Source organism: Carassius carassius, chromosome 10 (genome assembly GCF_963082965.1).
Source record: "Carassius carassius chromosome 10, fCarCar2.1, whole genome shotgun sequence".
Lineage (NCBI taxonomy): Eukaryota > Metazoa > Chordata > Actinopteri > Cypriniformes > Cyprinidae > Carassius > Carassius carassius.
The window spans coordinates 15,863,260-15,883,659 of NC_081764.1; the positions used below are offsets into that span (position 1 = coordinate 15,863,260).

The 20,400-nt window shown below is 38.5% G+C and overlaps 1 protein-coding gene across 4 annotated transcripts in view; it reads left to right on the forward strand.

The window, feature by feature from the left end:
- The window catches only part of LOC132151868 (PEX5-related protein-like), a 107,440-nt gene that overhangs the window by 61,794 nt on the left and 25,246 nt on the right, over window positions 1–20,400 (forward strand). The window contains exons 2-7 of one of the 4 annotated variants that reach the window (XM_059560345.1): window positions 1,826–1,930; window positions 9,968–10,079; window positions 15,328–15,522; window positions 15,797–15,917; window positions 16,040–16,133; window positions 16,356–16,385. In XM_059560345.1, the coding sequence (XP_059416328.1) occupies window positions 1,826–1,930; window positions 9,968–10,079; window positions 15,328–15,522; window positions 15,797–15,917; window positions 16,040–16,133; window positions 16,356–16,385 (657 nt within the window). The remainder of the gene's footprint in view (window positions 1–1,825; window positions 1,931–9,967; window positions 10,080–15,327; window positions 15,523–15,796; window positions 15,918–16,039; window positions 16,134–16,355; window positions 16,386–20,400) is intronic. The other 3 variants (XM_059560346.1, XM_059560347.1, XM_059560348.1) reach the window with 3 other exon arrangements.

Sequence of the window (20,400 nt, forward strand, 5' to 3'; positions counted from 1 at the left end):
TGTGTGAGACTTTAGCAATGGATTCTTTGCCATTGATGATGTTTTATTGAGGGTGGTCCATATCTGTATTCGAATTTGGATGCAAAGCAGTAGAATAACAATTAATTATTCATTAGAATTAGTCATTTGAAATGTTTTATTACATCTTTAATTAATTTGTTGAAACCAACTTTAAATGTTGGCTTGACAAATCCTTCTTTGAATGTTTTGGGGGGAAAAGTTAAAAAAGCCTGCAAGGCCTTAAGCCGTAACCGATCGTAACCAAATCTGGATGTAGCACACACATATTTAGAATCTTTGCTGATTTTTCCCCCGTAAAATTTTAAACATGCACACACTACAAGATTTGTAAATCATGACACATCACACACTACAAGATATTCTCAAGATAATGTCGAAGGGAGTGCCTCACGGATTTCATGCAGCAGATCATCATTGACGTTTCAACAACTGTTTATATATGTTACCTAGCATGCTTAGCAGCTTTCTACACTCCTTATGGTTGTAGTATGCTTTCGACACATTATACAGACAGTCGTGCTATTGCAAAACTTCCACAAGCAGTATCCTCCATCTCCACTATCCAGCTGGCCCGTACAGCTGCTTGTTTTGAGGGGTACGCATTGGCTACTGTGATTCTGATTTCTACATTCTGATTTAAAATCCTAAAAATCAAACATGTTTGATTTGATCAGGGAGGCCCCGATTTGTGTGCAAGCAGATCAGGAGGTTCAAGATTTGATCTGTAAATGCTTCACATTGCAGACAAAAAAAATGACAAAATGTATTTCTATTTAGAATTGAATTAGTATTTGTCATTTTTAAGTAAAAAGCTAAATTTGTTACCTTTTTGTAATTTGACAGACTTTAGTAATGGATGTTTCGCTATTGATTCTGTTTGGTAACACTTTAGAATTGGTATTATTTGCTTATTAGCATGCATATTACTAGATTATTAGCCATGTATTAGTGCTAATTAAGAAAATATCAATGCCTTATTCTACTTGACCTTATTCTACATCCCTAATCCAACCTAATACCTAAACCTAACAACTACCTTACTAACTATTAATAAGCAGCAAATTAAGAATTTATTGAGAGAAATGTTGTAGTTAATAGTTAACAAGTGTTACTTATTCTAAAGTGTTACCTTTTTTTTTTTTTTAGAGTGGAGTTAGTATTTGTCATTTTTAAGTAAAAAAGCAAAATTGATCTAGACAAACTTTGAATGTTGGCTTGACAAAGCCTTGTTCTGAAAAAAAAGTATAAAAAGCCTTGAGGGAAACTTTATAGGCCTTATGGATAGAAAGAACAATATATGGATAGATACTTTTGTCCATACTTTTGGCTTTGTTATTAATATATTTTAGAGGTTAATGTAAGTTGTAAGTTAATGTAATTTCTCTGGACATTGCATTCACTCGAGCTTGCTTATTTAATTGAACCCATTATATAACTTTGCCTTGGAGTAATAATATGCCGTGTTCCCTGTTCATACTGGCCATACATCTCTGTCTCTGTAGCACAGATAAAAGCAGTTGACGACAACCGCCCTATCACTCACATGACTGAGGTGGCCTCATTGTGATATCACACTTCATCACGCAGAGTAAAACTGAGGATGATATGAGAAAGAATGCATTGATGTTCCATGCAGCTGTTTTCATGTGTTGCTTCAGGCAGTGTTTCATTTTGCTTTCAGTGTGATCATATCAATCTTATAGCATACAAATCATTGAGACTTCAAGCACCGTAGTAGGAATAATACTTGGAATATCTAAATATTCTGTGCTGACACAAGACATTGTTGATTTCACTGTTGTAGGGGAAAGACTCTAGGGCTGCAGATAAGACCGTTGCCATGGTCCTGAAGGAGATACCCAATAAGGCGTCCTCTGAAGGCAAGCCCCTCCTCACGATGACAAACAAGGTGGGCTACTACTGCAGCTATGCCTACTATGCCTAGAGTGAAACAGCACATCCGTTCTCGCTGCATGGTGATGATAACTAATGGAAAAACTTGTCTAACCTCCAACTAACAGCCTAACGAAAATTTAAATCACAGTGGGTCTCTGCCATCACAAATTTCTAACAGCACAACAGCTAACACAGGCTTTTTTATTTCATTCAGGGTTACTCTGTGGGGTAGAAAATTGATCAGGCAAGGCTTGACACAGGAAATAGAATGGGGACAATAGAAATGAGCATTTCAGATCAACACATAGGACACACATGGATTTAAATCTTAGCTTTATGTTAAGTTATGGTGCAGGATTTGTTGCCACGATCACAAAATATATCACATATTCAAGCTTTAAAAATATCAAAACTCTTTAACACATGCTTTTAAATTGTAATATACCTCATAAGAAGTTCAGTTAGATATATTTAATATTGCTTTACATATATTTTATTTAGAAATTCACAATATGAGTGCTATATCAGTTATCAGATGATTTATGAAATTTGTCACCAAAGTTATCATCACAGTTATTTTAATATCATTGTCATTGAGATAATGTTTTATATTAGTTTATATTTCTCATATTTTCTGATTTAATATATTTTTTTAAGTTAAAGGTTAAATAATTGTGTTGTGTTTTTTTTTCCTATTTTGAAATGTTTATCGTTTAATTTTATTTTAGGTTTAGTTTTAGTTATTTATTAAAGTAATTTAAAATAAAAAGGAAATTAGAAATACTTTCTTGGCAATGATAAATGTGTGTGTGTGTGTGTGTGTGTGTGTGTGTGTGTGTGTGTGTGTGTGTGTGTGTGTGTGTGTGTGTGTTTACATTTAGATTAACATTGCCATCATCAACACTCAATAAATCACAATCACAATACTCTTAAAATATTTAGTATTTTTCATTTGTAATTTATCAGACAAATTAACATGGTATTGTCTAATTGTCAATTTTACATGCATCAAACTATTGATATGATATGATAGCAAAACAAATTTATTGGAACTTTTCTTTTTCTTGGTTGATATTTGTCTAGGAAATCCTAATGTCACAGCTTTATAGCTCATCTTGTCATTGCCTGTGTGGTCTGTAGTTTGTTATGTGTTTTAATCTTTATAGTTGTGTTTATGTGTGTACATGTAGCACTATTATCTGCATAGTTTATGTCTGTGTGCTGTATTGATGCAAGACAGATTGTGAACTCAGTAATAATTGCATTACATTAAGCTTTTGAAGCGCTCAACTGGTTTCCACCCTTCCTTCACCAGTCACTAAATGACACATGATTCAAATATGCCTTTGCAAAGCATGTAGTGGTTAGTTTTGTAATCAGTCAACAATCAATAGACCGCTGACCTGAAGCAAACTGCACTCTGTTGCTTTGTCCATAATAGCGTAAAGGTTAGTTCATTTTCAAATCAGGTGAGATCGAACGTGGCATGTGAAGCACAGCATCATTCCTCTGTGCAAAGTCTTGTCAATACTAATGCCAGTGTTATCAAATGAATACTGTCCTACAACAATGTGGAACTTGTAACTGTAGTCTTGTAAAACAAGTAAAGGCCCAAACAATATGTTAGTTTCACTGGTAAAGTTTATTTGGGTGTCACTCAGTTATATTAGGGTATTTATAGATATTAGGATATTTATAAAAAGCCTGAATAATGTTCTATTGAGAAATGACTGCTTCTTAGTCTCTGTGTCCCTAAACAATTTAATACTGTGGATATTTAATCATCTGCTGTCACTTCAAGTAAATTGCTGAACTTAACGGATGAACTCTTTATCTGAAGAGAAAGATTTTATAATTAGCCAGGAATTCACTGCGTGAATGACATATAAGAAGCAGGTTTTTTAACTTAGTCATTGCTAGAAGTGTTCTTATTTGTACTTCTAATTTTTTTTAAGTATTTTATTAGTTTGTGTTGTGTAAACACTTGGTTCAAATATCTTATCAATTATGCTAATTTTACTGACCTCACACACAAGACAAAATAGGACAGGCTTTTACAGCTAACTGTACCTCTGAACATTTTTTTATAAATAATGCAGTTGTGTATGTTCATGCTGTTTTTTATAACACTAATAGTTGCCTCACATGAGCTTAAATCTCCCCCTTAAGGCTAAACTGGTTCCAGGTTCCCTTGACAACAATATATTTGAGTTGCCACCAGAAGCTAAACCCACATGACACAATTAGTTGAAGTTTTCCATGACATAATTCAGGATTTGCCCTCTGGCTCAAACACAAAGACAAAAATGAGGAGGTACAAAATGCTTGCGGTGTGATAAAGCGTAGCTGAGAACAACTGAAAAAAAAATCCTTTTCATATAGACAAAGGACTTTCTCAGTTGTTCATCACCATTATTTTTTTCATACATATGCAATCAGTAGGTTTACTCTGCTTTACAATTACTGTACAACTTTCTGTGTCTTGAAAGGGTAATCAGCATTCACATGTGGTTACTATAAATTCCTCTGGGTATCATGGGAAGATGGGACATCAGAAGCACAGTGAATCTCAGAATAGTACATTATGCACTACATGAATAATCAAATCCTTATTAAAGCCAAACTATGTGACCTTGATGTTCAAGTCTTGAGGGCAAAAAAAGACCACAAGCAACTCGCAATACTGTTTGTAAAATGTAGAACTATATCACATGTTCGATATTTTTATTGCCAAATGTACCTGCACCTATGCTTACATGCAACCTATAATTCCAAATAAAAATAAGAACAATTATTTTTAGATATGTCAACAAGGTAAAAATGCCAATAATCGCCCATTATAGCTTTCTCTGCTATTCTCTGAATGCGATGACAGATGCTGTGCACATGCACATACATTTTGTTTGAAATGTATAAAAGTGTAAGTGAGTAAAAATAAAAATTACAACTATTTTTTATAGAAAACTCAGTTTTCATCTCAGGTGAATTTTCTCAGATAACTTTTCACAAAAACAAATGAGGAAGTTATGCTTTTATAATAAGACTTACTGTATATAGGGGCAAATCCAGCTCACCCACGGTAATAAAACCTCCGGACGGAAGATGCTGTTACATCAACCAGCCTGACACTTCGAATGCTTAATAAGACTATATTTCTGCAAAGGTTTTTTTTTTTTTTTTTAAGAAAGATGCTAGGCAAAGACAACAGTCGGAAGACAGAGTACCATAATTTTCTTGACTTCCATCAAAAATGTGCAAGGTGTTGTAACAGCAGGAGTTCATCTTGGGTAAGGTAAGATCAGACATTCCAGCCAATGAAGGAATAAATCTCCTCCCTGACACCAGCAGAGCCAGTGTTGTCTGTGCAACCCAATTAAGACTGCTGGGTCAGCGTTCTGGCACAGACTCTCACAACAGGAATGTTCTCCCAAGTGCTCTGGCCAACATACACTGCTCGTGTTATTCATGAATATTCAGTATTTTATTTCAAAGCTTCTGTCAAGCTACTGTACGAGGAGATCACAAACCTTTGTACAGTTTGAAGGTAGAATATAAACCAGAAAAATGTCAAGCACAACTAGTTTTTCCTTAGAGAAGTATAATCCATTTTTTCATGAATTATTTTTTTTTTCTGTGTCCATCTCAAAATTAATTCCAGATGGAGTTTTGTCTCTATGGTTTTATTTAAGCCCCGGACAAATTAAAAAGACATTCAAGGGGAAATACAGAAGCCCTCAATTAAGCTAGTGTTGATAAGGTCAGAGCTTTTTTATCAATTTGCCTTAGATGATGAACATGCAACAGTTTGTTAATTTAAGCAGTTGTTGTTAAGGCCCTATGTAGGATATGTGAATGTGACATGAAGCATTCTGTTGACATAAGTATCTTAGCACTATTTGCAAGAAACAAATGTCAGCAACATGCAAACCAGGGGTGTTTAGCCTTTCATCCGACGTAACTCGCCGATTAACGACCATAGTACGATGCATAGTTATGAAAACGAACGACCTAGTCACAACTGTTTCCCGAGACCATGGTACCGATGTCGCAGATCCATGGTTCAAACCATAGACATATAAATACTTTTAGGTATTTATATGTCTATGGTTCAAACTACGTTGGTTTGAGCAGTCATTCTTCTTCTTCGATCTAATGGCTGACTTGAGTCATGAGCACATATCGCCACCTACAGTAATTTGGTTTTATTTTCTCTTTTCTTCGACTCGAATTACACTTTTGAAATGATGTTACGTAGGAGTCGAGTAATAACGAATCATTAATTTGTTCTGCAATACATTATACACACGCAGAGTTAAAAATGTGCTCTTTTCTGATCCCAATGTCAATAATTTCACAATTTCATATAAATACTATTTCTTATTTAATACTGATAGGCTATTAAACCACAATTGAAAAAAGATGGGTTTTGAAAAACTGTGATGTAGGCTACTGTTGTGGATTGCTTATTTTGCTACATTTGTCCTATTTATTTCTTCTTGCCATTCTGACGTGTTAATGAAAATGACAAGAAAACCCCAATTTTCAAAGCTTGAAATTGCAGTTCTTTTGGAGGAGGTGGAAAATAATAAAGTCCAGCTATTTTCAAAGCTAAAAAAAAATTGCATTACAAATGCTGACAAAAATAAAATCTGGGCAGAAATCATTTAAAAAATAAATGATGCTGGCTATGGATATGAACAAAGCCCATAAGAAGGCAGGAATAAGTGTGACAAAACGGAGGGCTGTGGCATGTAAGAGGGTAGCAAACAAGACTGATGGGGTATCAATACAGTTCCTCTTGTCCCTACAGAGGAAGAGAAAGTTTTGGCCATCCTGGGGCCTGTTGCAAAGGAAGGATCCTTGGAGATATAGATACATGTGCATCAACCAGGCCTTTGCCTTTAAAGTTCAGGCCTCCAACATCAGGCCCTCTCCAGTCTGGCCTTTCAACATCAGGCTTCACATCTTCAGAGGGCAATAAGAAGAATGCTTTAAATTCAGTTGTTAGCTACACTGCATTATTATGCTGTTGGACATTTATGGAGGTGGTGGGTGATGGCCTGATGGGTGGGTGATGGAAGCACACATGACTCTTTTGTGTGGGCCACTTCTGCAGTTTGCAGGTGGCTGAAGAGGGTGCATGGCTTTGGTGTTAGCTGGCTGCTGGGAGACATGTCCTCTTCGCCCATACGTCCTGTCACCTGTGCAGCATCCAGCCACCACTGCAGTTTAAACCATTTGTTTAATCTGACATAATTTCTGTTAAATATTTGGTTAATTTGCCGATTAAATGAAGACTTAAAAACATTTTCTCTCTCTCTCTCCATCTCTCTATATATATATATATGTATTCACACACACAAACACATTTGTAGAGAGTATTCTATATTCTAATTCTGTAAAAACAACAAAATCACTCACTTATTTATACATTTTTTGTTACTTTATTTAGGAGCATTCATTTAAAATTAATTAAATTAAAAATGTATTTACTAAAAAAAAAACTGTGATTTGAGTGTTAACATTGAAATATAAGTTTTACCAATATTGTTATATGAGAAATATGTATTTTGGCTATTGGAATGTTTTTAATAAGAAAACTTATTTGACAAACTTACAGTTTTTTTCCGCACAAACGAAACAATGGCTGCGTTATAATCGGCAAGATTAATGCTTTCAAAGGGCACTTCTAAGGGAGAATAATCGCGAGGGCCACACTGCTATATAGTTTCAAACTGAATTTGTAATAGTAATAAAAAGGCGAATTATGTAATAAACTTAAACCACAACTTTAAGTCTTTTAAATCACTCAAAGTGAATGGTGAAATCTTCTTAAGGAATAGGGCATAGGATCGATATCTCTGAATAAAACACAACCCAGGTGCGACGCAATCAACGACGTCGACACAGCAAACTAACGACGAACTATGCCTCTAACCACAGGTGGAGGTTGTCCAACGACACAAGTTTGGATTGTTCGTTTGAACTATGGTTTCGGGAAACACCGAATCGTTGAACTACATTGGAAACAACAGAACTTGCGACCATAGTTGGCTAACGATGCTTTTGGGAAACGCACCCACTGGGTCACATAGGAGATTCTCTTCTCACCCAGGGGAATTTGTAAAAATAGCTTCAAAGCATTAAGTACAGGTGACTTTGAAAGCAGCATATTTATATTTTCTTAAGTACAGTTGTGTAGAATAAATAAAGTTACGGACAATTTCACATAACAATACAACAATTTCATTTCTACAGCCTAATTTTTAACTGTAAGCTAGTCAAAATTTTGAGTAAGTAAAATGTATTATTTTATTCAGCAAGGCTGAATTTGATGTAAAGTGACAGTATTTAAAGTGCAAAAAAAAAAAAAAAACGTAAAAAATTTAAACAAAAAACATTATGCTATTTTAAACTTTCTGTTCATCAAAAAAATGATCAGTTTCAACCAAAAATGTAAGCATTAAGAACTATTTTCAAAAATAAATAAAAAAATAAAATCAGCATTTCTGATCTTTGAAGGATAATGTGATACTGAAAACTAGAGTAATGGCTGCTGAAAATACAGATTTGACATCAAATAAATTATATTTTAAAATATATTACAATAGAAAACAGTTATTTTAAATTCTAATTTTACATTTTAAAAACTGCATTTTTGAGAATTTTACTAGCCCCAAACTTTCGAATGGTACTGTACTTTTGCAAGCTAATTAGCAAACAGATGGAAACTAAATTAATATTTTCTGCTCATTAGCTATATCTATCCTGCTAAATTTGTTCACAGTGTGTTTAGCGACTTTTGACTTTCAGTGCACTTGATACAAGCATCACATTTACCCCCAGCATGTTGTTACTGGTGGATATGACCATGAACTTACAGCTTTTAAAAACACTGTTACCTTACAGACAGAAACCCAGGTTATCAAATTAATACCGGGCAAAAGAATATATTCACATATATTCACATACATCAGTTCTACAAAATGCTAATTCAGGTAGCCACTTATTCACACATAAGCAAGTGTTAGCTTGGTAGCAAGCTGCCTTCCAGTCACATAAGGAAATCTTTTTTCCAAGAGGGTGAAGATAAATGTTTGCCTCAACTGGTGTGATCAGCCTTTGTGTCTTAAATGATGTGAACAAAGAAGATTATCAAATCCAGTTAAATGACTAGCCTGTTTCTCAGGTCACTATAGTAATCTCCCTCTTTAGACATGGATTCATCAATAACATTTTACTACAGCACAGAAACATTTAACATCAATCCCGAAAGATTCTGATGCAAATCCTGTTTAGACACGAATACGCTAGCCTTCATTTTAGTATGTGCAATATGTAGGAAGAAATCAATTAATTTAACCACACTGAGGACACTGATTAAACATCAAGGAGCCCCTTAATGTTGCAAATGTATGTCTCTCTTCTGACTAAAGGATTAAGTTTTCAAAAAAGAGGTATTTATGGCTGAAAATGCAGATTTGCTGTAACCATGCACTGCCCACAAAAGTGCTCTCCTCTGATGAGACTGTGGCATGGCTGAGTGAACACTATGAGAACAACCAGATGATGATTGATGCGTTTTTTCCATTCTGTTAGACACAGGGCCACCTCTATGCCAGTCTTTTAAGAGAACATACACAGATTGTGTCACATAGTAGGCCTACACATACAGTAGTATACTAGTATATAAAGACAGCCTCACTCTTTGTCATAATTACATTCATACACAATTACTATATTCTCTGAAATGGAAAAACAAGCAGGCCACATGCTATTTCTGATTTTACTGGTCTGCTTTCCTTCTGTTTTAGTGAGAATGGGAGGGAGAAACATCCTCAGGTTAGAGACGTTTGCAAGATGGGGGCATGGTGAGAATTGTCATCTCAATTCTGTAAATAGGCAGCAAGGTGGTGACTATCAGTGTTCTAATCACACGCAGAGATGCTCCTGGCACAGTGGAGGCTGGCTGCAACTAAAACAATAGGAGAACAGGAGGCCAAGTGCATTAATGTAGATCTCATCACACTCTTCTGTTTGATTTTTTCAGCAGGTGAGTGAGCAACAAGAGAGCCGTCCCTTGCTGAGCCCTTCCATCGATGATTTCCTCTGCGAGACCAAGTGTGATGAAGCTGCCCGTCCAGTAACCTCCAACACAGCAGGTACAGTGACCTTCCCATGCTTCCTCAGCAATTCTGCTTCTGCATCTGCATCTGCTTCAGAACAATTGAAATTGTGTTCAATTGTGTAAATAATAATAATTTTTTCTTTTGGCACTGAAGTAGAATGTTAGAATGATTTCTGAAGACTGGAGAAATGATTGAGGAAAATTCAGCTTTGACATCACACAAATAAAATAAATTTTAAAATGTTTTTAAATAGAAACAGTTGTTTTGATTTGTAACAATATTTCACAATATTAATGTTTTACTGTATTTTCAATAAAAAAAAATGTGGGTGAGCATAAGAGATTTGTTTCAAAAGCACTTTAGATATCTTACCAACCCAAACCTTTGAATGATAGTAAGGAAAAAAAAAAAGATTTTGTTGTCCAGTCATTTTCAGCTATTGCCCAGCATGCATTCCTGTTAAAAAATGAATAGGACAAATTAAAAATTAAAAAGCACAATTTATGATACCATTGTTGTTCGATTTTTACAAATATATGTACTTGCATGACTGAAAATAACTGATGGCATTACCAAGATGGCTGCTGAGTTGAATGACTTTAAAGGGGACTTATTAAAAGGGACTTGTTTATTAACCTAAATAGGTGATTTTTTTATTCAGCCAAGACATTTACTTAACATAATTAAGTCAATTAAAAAGGGGTCGCCGTGATTTTGCCAAGTAAGACATGTTCCTGGATCAACATTACTGTCCAAACTGGTTGACTGGAATGTTGTTCCAGGATCAACAAGGATGTGGATCCAGGAACATGTTGTACTTGGTGAAATCACACTCATCTAAAAAGGCATGCACACTGTTGCCTTCACAAATCAAGCAAAATTCAACAATAAACTAAGGGCACTGTTCGGAGAAATGTGTAGTATTTTTGAGTAAACATTAACATTGCAAATATCAATATTGTCTGCTAACACCAAATATTGCTCATTGTTAAATTTCTACCTAATTAATTCCTCACAGAGGCCATCTGTAGTATATATATCTTCACCACTGGTTAGCAGAGCAGACAGACACATTACTAAATGAGGAAGTATATGGCCTCTTACTGCATGACAGCTGTATTACGTGAAATTCACACTGAGAAGCTGAGCAAATAAAACTGTATTTATTTGACTTACACCCTCACTTTTCTGAACCACAAAGCAATTAAGACAACCACTCCTACTCTCTATAGAGTATCTTGTTTACTTTCTGATTGTGGAAAAGCATATTCTGTTTACCAACAGATTATGATTGGAGGATCTTTCGATTGCTTGCTCTAAAGCAGCAATCTGTTAATTACTGTGCCTTTGAGCGAAATGCCTATTGAGATTCAGAAATCACCAGCCAGAACTTTCTGCAATCATAATGTCACAAAGTACTTACTTCAGAGTGTAAAATATTTTCAGTCTGTCAAACAAATAGTAAAAGTGTCAGTGTGGCGAGTGGGGCGGGGCCGAGGGACGTGGGAACAAGGAGGGAGGCCGGTCTCGAGTCCCACGTAGGAGATGGAAGTATATAAAACTGGAGCGACGACAGTGAAGGATGAGAGAGCACCAGGCCTGGGCTTTTAGTTGTGTTTTGGTTTTATTTTGTGCGCATCAGTCGTCCGTGAGGGGCTGGTGCGCTGTTTTGTGTTTATTTTGTCATTAAAGTCTTCGTTTGATTGACCGCCGGTTCCCGCCTCCTTCTTCCCGATGATTAGCAAGGTTTAAATCATTACAGTGGTGCCGAAGCCCGGGAGAAGGAGGGACGCGCTGCTGAAGATCCCTCGCCGCTGTGGGGAATCCGCGGTGCCACAGAGCAGGCGAGGAGGATGCCGCCATGGACGCTCGAAGCGGTGGACTGGAGCGAGTTGCAGGTGACGGGCTAGCTCGCTGCCGACCGCCCGCTATCTGGAAGGGCGGCTGCCGTCCGTGAGGGAGCGGAGGAGTCGGCGCCGTTCGCCAGAGAGCCGGAGCCTGCTGCCGTCCGCCTGAACGGGGAGGAGCAGGGAACGGGGGACTCCTGCCGGCTGCCCAAAACTGGTCGTCCGTGAGGGGCTGGTGCGCTGTTTTGTGTTTATTTTGTATTATTAAAATGTTGTTTGATTGTCCGCCGGTTCCCGCCTCCTTCTTCCCGATGATTAGGAAGTTTTGTAATTTATACAGTCAGTTATTAAACTATGTGTATTAGTGTATGCCTGATTTAAAAATGTGAAGCCAGAGTCAATTGCCAAGTTTACACTGCACTGAAGTGTTGCATTAAAAATATATTTTTTGTACCACTCTAAATATTTTTTGGCATGTTTATCAATATGATTGTATTAATATGAGTATGCTTAATTAGACTAAATTCTTAAGCTAAAATGAATGATTAAAAGAACACCAGTTTTTTTTTAAAGCAGTGTCTGTCTATAAAAGCAATTGAGCTGATTATATAAAAAGAAAGTATATTCAGGTCTTTAATGTGAAGTGCTGTGAGTTCAATTATTATTCTCTGGTAGATTCTCCTGAGTGAGATTTTGATAAATTTTTCATTTTAGTAATAAAAAAATCATGATTTGCTTTGGTTACTGAATCTTCAGACTATCATATTATCAAGGTGTCAGGACTCCTATGAAAACAGATTATGAGATTCAAAGCAAGACGTACGTTAAACAAAATACATGTTGTTGTTTTTTTTTACTTAAGCATATACAAACAGAGTACAAATTGGGGAAGTAATTGATTTCAATAATAATAATGTTAATAAGCCAACAGTGTGTAAGATCATGTAAACACCTAAATCTAGATTTATTTTTAGTCATTATACCAATTTCAGTACCACATTTACCAGCTTATTCTATGGTCAAATCTGCTTATTTTGACATCAAAACCAGAGACAAGTGGATGCTTTCAAAATGTCATGTTAACATAGCATTATTCTGTTTGCCAGGTTTTTATAATGAGTTTTTGATTATTTAATAAATATATATATATATATATATATATATATATATATTTATCATCATATATCATTAAAAAATAAACATCTTAAAGGTGGAAGAAAAATATATTATTATTTATTATTAAATAGCTCTGATGTTTGTGCCAGATTTCAGAAGGTGTTCTGTCCAGCCCATGCATCCTCAATTTTGGCATCTATATCCAATACTGACCTGCATGGACATTTTGTCTACCACCTGGTTATGAAGATGTCTGTTCTGCAAGGCAGAAAGGTAGCAGGAAGGGGGTAGAAGCTGTAGAATATGTCCAGAGCATCTGTTCTTACTGTTAATGTAAGGTGGGGGTGTTAACCATTTAAAAGTTTTATGCTTTGATCTCACCTAATCAGAAATGCTGACTACATACTCTCTGAATATTGAAGGAATACATATTTCTCAAAACTTCATCATCTGCAGCAGAACACTGTGTTCTGTAGAGGGTGTTCTTGATAAAGTGTGTGTGTGTGTGTGTGTGTGTGTATATACATTATATCAAACGCTCTTTGTTCTCTTGGAGAGGAACATGAAACATCAAAGATTATTTGACACTGGCCCCTGAGCTGTCAGAACTGCCTGCTGTCTTTTATTGCTGTGACCACGCAGGTAGATAAGTGCCTAGAGCAATAACTAGGCCAGGATGTGTTTTTATATGTTTTTCTTTCCTTTAAACTATGGACTTTTGGTTAATGTGCTAATTCAAAACTGTGCAAAAACTTGCTAGCTAATATCAATTTATTCACAGTATTTTACAAATGTTAATGTTTTAATCTGTTGAACACATAATGGGATGGATAAGGGATGAGAGGATGTTGATGTACTCTTAGGGGGCTTTCACACTAACATAGGGGTCTACTAAGTCTCGTGTAGCCAGACCTTCAGACTGATGGCTTAAGGTCTGGAATTCATGGCACCTTTCATTGGCCAAGGCCGGCCCATGAGGCCGTTTGACCGACATGTCAAACAACCAATCACAGTTTGTTTTGTATTCAGTGTCACGTGGAATCCTGTAGATTTCATCCAATCCGATAATGACTGAGACACTCCTGAAGTGTTTCCACATTTGTGTCCCATATGTGTCAGATGTTTAGCCAATGGTACATGGGCGTGAAGTCTGAGGCTGTGACTAGGGGTCTCCAAACTCAGTCCTGGAGGGCAGGTGTCCTGCAGAGTTCAGCTCCAACTTGCCTCAACACACCTGCCTGGAAGTTTCTAGTATTTCTAGACCTTGATTAACTGGTTCAGGTGTGTTTAATTGGGGTTGAAGCTGAACTATGCAGGACAGTGTCCCTCCAGGAGCAGGATTGGACACCCCTGCACTAGAACTTTTGGTGCACACCCATGTTTGTTTGATGTCAGAGTTCAGTTCATTTGGATAGTATGAATGTTGTTTTATGAACTACGGTGCACACCTTTGAACCTTACCCAAGTCTAAAAAGGCTGGACTGGGTTACGGTTCATGCAAACTCTGGTACAGATTGTTTCTGCTCTTAATACAGTCGTACTAAATGATGAAAGTAAGCCGCTGTTGATGACATATGAATTTCTGTTTTCGCACTCATTTTCCTGAGCCGTTCAAAACAGAGAGAATTTATATTTATATTTATATCTCATATCCACTCAGCTTCAAAAGAAATTGATGCCATAAACAAAATATGGTTTGAAACCAAAATTCACAGTGACCACAATCCAGTTTGGACAGGGGTAGAAGGGATAAATCAAACTCGTTTTTAGAGCAGGCAATCAAACAAGGTGTGAAAGCTGTATATTCGATCCCGCTATTTAGTCATTGAGCAAATGGCACCTGGGAGTTTCTTGACAATGAGGTACAATGTTGATTTTCAGAACCTTCAACCTCTCAGTTCCTCGGTGGGGAAAGACCTTCACTCAGTTTGCTGAGACCAAAATTTTTATATTTAATTTTTGATCTAGCTTGTATAGTAATCTATACTCTCAGAAATAAAGGTACAAAAGCTGTCACTGGAGCATTACATTTTCAAAAGGTACACGTTTGTATATAAAGGGTCCATTTTTGTACCTTAAAGGTACATATTGGTACTTAAAGTGTACATATTAGAACCTAATAGGAACAAAAGTGTACCTTTTGAAAAGGTACCACCCCAGTGACAGCTTTTGTACCTTTATTTCTGAGAGTGTAGCTACTTAAAACTTGGCATTGGCCAGGGGATGCATCCCACACTTTTAGAACAACTGAACTTTCTGGAGCAAGAAGACAAATAAAAGTGGATGATATTTATTTTCATTTTGCTTCCTATGTCCAGTACTGTCCTCCTCTCTGGACCTGCTAGATCTGAGTGAGCCTGGAGAGAAAAGACAAAGCAAAGACAGGAAGAGCCCTCTTTCTTCTAAGGGCACTCCGTACAGGAAGAAGGCCAATGAAACAGAGCTGATCCAAGTGGATGTTGATCAGAGTATAACCTGTTCCCGCACACCAGAAAAGATTTCATCTGACTCAGGTATTAAGTGTCAGACAAACTATAGGGCCATTATGCTAAGAAGCAATCTTGCAAATCAGTAAAGTGAAATCAGACGATTACACAAATTAAAATGCATTTTTCACATCATTAACTGAACAGGTTCAATAATGGATAGTACTTTTGAAAATAATAACGTTATGTAGTTACCCTCTTTAATATGTGCTTACTGCAAATTCCTGTGGTGTTGCTTGTGATAGACTTGCAGTATGATAATATATCTCTGTCAAACAACATGGCCTCATTTTGTTTACAGTAGCAGTTCCATCTTCTTTGGAAAAATGGGAAGAACTCAACCCACACCTGGAGCGAAATGGTAGCAGAAAGTGGAAACTTGAGAGAAGATGTTCATCAAAAAATTCTGGTGAATTTGTGTGGTAAGTCGCTGCTCTAAAAAACTAAACAAACAAAAAACTAGTATGAAAACACACTTTCTGGATATCCTAAAGATATGAATACCTTTGTTTTTTCACATCAATTTCTTATGATATAACCCCAGGTCTATGGATTGCAAGACTCAGCTAGACACTACCCCCAGGAATTCCCTAGAGGTCAATAATAAAGTAGAGGTGGAAGCCGTGGCAGCAACTCAAGTAGGTGCAGTGCTGAGCAACACTTATCACTCTTTTTATGAATCCTGATCATCTGTGCACATTTGTCAGTGGCTTTCACATGTTATTTCCCACTTGTCCCACTCGTTGTAGTTTTATGATATCACTATAAATCCATCCACTTGAATTGTGAATGGTTTTTTTTAGCCACTCAAATACATTGTGGAACATTGTGTGCTAACGTCTAGAATTCTTTATTTTCAGCTCAACAGGCTATATGTTAGTGGAAGACATGTAAGCCTCTCTGTGCACTCTTTGTATGAATTGCAGAATGGTCTATGCATTTGCACCATGGCAACAGCATCACCACCAAATTCAATACAAAAAAGACCAAGCATTTTGGCGAAATTAATGGCAACTAATGAACTGAAGTGACGTCCTCACGGCAGGTCACAGTTTGCAAAGGATTTTCAATTTATTGTGGTGCTACAGGGTACAAATGTTACACGCTTCTACCCTCAGTGAAGCATGCAGGTCTGTTGTATTGCTGTCTGTCATGATTAGATAATTATCAAACTAATTATTGACCAGTCACTGGTCAATGTAAACCCAATGTAAACCCAAGGTTGCTATTGGAAAAGCATAAATTAAATTACCCCAGATAGATTGTCCAAGTCAAGTCAAGTCAAGTCACCTTTATTTATATAGAGCTTTAAACAAAATACATTGCGTCAAAACAACTGAACAACATTCATTACGAAAACAGTGTGTCAATAATGCAAAATGACAGTTAAAGGCAGTTCATCATTGAATTCAGTGATGTCATCTTTGTTCAGTTTATAATATTTCACAATATTACTGTTCCCTTTCGAGGGAACTTCGAACTGCGTCCTCTAGGGGCGCTTTGGGGAACACCTCGTCGTGACCCTTGTCTGAAGCATACATTGATAAAACACCAACTTGTTGGCCGGCGACAGCCTCCGACGTCACTACCGGAGCGACTATAAATCAGCACTGGTAGAGCACGTCATTATCTTCTTCATCTGAAGCTTGCGTCCGAAGCATGGCAGGGAGCTAGAGGACGCAGTGTCTCGTTCCTTACTCAGGGAACTATTGTTACATACGTAACCTGAGACAGTTCCCTTTCGAGGGAACTTCGAACTGCGTCCTCTAGGGGGCGCTTTGGGGAACAGTATACCCACGCCGCCATGCTGAGGGGAGTGCAGGCCAGAATCATGGCGAGCACTAAGTACCAACTCTACCATTTCCATGGGAGTTGCCCCTGGGACGTTTAGACGGCTGTCTGTGACAGTACCCCTTAAGGCCAAAAGGCCTAAGCTACATACCCAATTTAATTGTTAGGGCCTCTGCCCAGGGTAGAGCTGAAGGCTTGGAATCAGGAAAGATTCCTTTAAAGGGATACGGCTAAGAACCAAGCATTTGTACCAAGTCTTGCCTGTCACACAGGGGCTACTGCTAGCTTACGCATAAGCTTGCTGAAAGAGCTGTCTCAACAGTTCTCTAGTACCAACACCCTGTTTAGATAGGTATCCGAGGATACATAGGTGGAGTGGCGCCCAAGATGAACGGGGCTTTTACCAACTCAAGAAAGGGCACGAAGCAACCGCGCGAAGCCCTCACCATATAAGATTTTAGAAAGAATGCAGAATACTAACGTGCGAACTTACCACAGTGTGGATTTCAGAAAGTGTGCAAAGACTTCACGTGCACACTTACCATAGCATGGATTTTCAAATACTGTTCTAAGGAGGGGCTCTCGTGGCACTCCGATAGAGCAGCTCATAGATGGAATAGTGTATCTCAAAACAGTATGATTAAGAGTCATCAACTCGATCTATGGAAACAATACTGGAGCGCTCTGGGGAAAAAACAGAGAACTCAGTCTCATACGAGAGGAGAACTCCGGGCTCAGAGTAGCGCGCTCATAGGCGATCCTTTTTTGGAAAAAGGGGAGCGCTGCTAAATTACCACGAGAATCACCCAAATAGCCCCTCATGTTGAGGGAGGTGATGCTTGAGGTGTATAAACAAATACACACTGGCTGAATGGAGCCCAAGGAACCAAGGTCTAATCATCTCAAGAAAGGGAACGAAGCAGAGCGCGTAACCCTTATCATACAAGATTTCAGAAAGTTTGCAGAGTCTTGCGTGCAAACTTACCACTTGTGGATTTTTAAAAAGTGCGCAAAGTGTTCACGTGCAGACTGACCACCATGTGGTTTTGAGAAAGTACACAAAGCTTAGCGTGTGTACTTAAAGGTTCCTAAGCATCGCAGAGGTGCTGAATCTCACGGGAGAGGCAAGCTCAATTTTACAAACCTCGGGCGAGGGGAGCATCACCTGAGGCAGCATATACAAGAAGACTTCTGTAACTGCCACCTCCACTTCCTGGTAGATGCGACAGCACCCCTAAGCGGCCAGGAGACCCCTCGGGGTGACCTGGCCAGACATCCATGAAATTCCCTGCAGTGCTGTGCCAGGCCTGATGATCAAGGAGGCTCCCTCAGAAACCTGTGATCTCAGCCGCCTAATACCGGAACATGAAGCCGGATGGCTGCTGCTGGCGAATGTTTAGTAAACACTGTAACTGAGCACTGCAAAGGAAACTCACAGAGTTTATTAGTAGACACGTAACCACCAGCAATTAAATACACATAAGTATATACAGAGAGGGTTACATTTACTCACCCACCCTCCTGCGCCGGAGCCCCGCTCAATGGGCGCCTCCTTTTAGTCTGGACCATCAGTCAGGTGGTTGCTATGAACATAGAACCATAAAAACATTATAGGTCCACCATAGGAGACTGTTATGCGAGAGGTTTCCACCTAACCTCAATCAGGTGGAGAGCTGGTGGTTACAGGGGAATTAGGAAGTGGAGGATAAAAGCAGAAGTTAACCCTCTGAAGTCGATTAGCGCATATACACGTTATGAGGCTATTTTCTCCTGATAACCTCTTAGACTCCAGAGGGTTAAAAATCCCCAAAGGGAACAAGTAGATACCTCGGTATCACTCCGATTCGGATGAGAACGCTGCCTCGTCTAGATCATACCCCTTAGGTTCTGCTTACCTCCTCGTGACCGACGATTCCTCTAACCCCTGCCCGCAGGTGGGGGAGGAGCGCGAGTTGCGACACTAGCCTTCTGTGCCCATCTTTGATCCTCAGATCGAGACAGGCCAGGACCCCTATGTTGTTCGGGCTCAGACCTGGACCTTCGTGGAACGAAGGATCTGAAAGCAGCAGAGCGCGTCTTCGTCTTCCTGAACTTCTCAAATCGCCATCTCAACGGAAATACCGAAAAGTTCAGAAGGCAAAACCTGAGCATCGAGCAGAAAGCATTTTCTTTCCTCCCGATGTCTGCCATGTTCATCCACAAATGTCTCTCCGCTGCCACCATGGTTGCCATAGTCCTGCCCTTGGCGGAGGCGGCCTGCTTGGTAGCATAGAGAGATCTGTGGTGCGGCGCAGCTCAGCTACCAGATCAGAAAAAGGCCCCTGCCTCTATCCAGGTGTCTTAGCAGATCAGTCTGATATGCTTGAAGCACCAGCATTGTGCTGTAATAAAGCCACAGCCTGACCTGCTACTGCGTATGCCTTGCCCTTTAAGCGAGATGATTTTCTGAAGGGGCTTAGATGGCAAGGAGGGAGATTAAGAGAGGATGTTTCCCCTGCAGAAAGAAAAAAATTTCACAGAAAAAAATTATTTATAAATTATTTATAAAATTTTTAGCTCTTTCTACAGGGAGCATTCCCTCCTAGCCGCTTTTGCGCATCACCTCGATGTCGGCAGATTACTTTCATGCCGAAACCGATGGATGCGAGAAGAAAACGGCATCTTTCATTTCTTTTTAATCTCTGTATGGAGATCATGCAGATCAAGGCTCACCTGAGCTGGAGGGCTATGGTCAAAAGGTAATTTTCGCTCAATAACCTCCAACAGCTCTACATACGCAGGGCAGGAGAATTGAGAAGGCTCAGCCTCAGCTTCTTCACCATCCTCAAATATCTCCTGCTTTTCCTGGGTAAAAACCCAGCAGAGCACTAACCTCAGTATCGGAAAGTGTTAAAGATACAACATCATCCTCCCGAGGCTCTCTCTCATCCGCCGCCCTTTTTTTTTTTTTTTTTTTTTTTTTTACGAGCGCGAAAGGGAAAGTCCCTCTTTAAACCATTCAGACAGATCCACCTTTATTCTCACGAGCTCATTTTCTTCCACACCTCAGAAGAGAGACGAACGAGAGCGGAGCTTTTTCCATTGAAAAAATGCTCACAATGCACGCAGATTGCC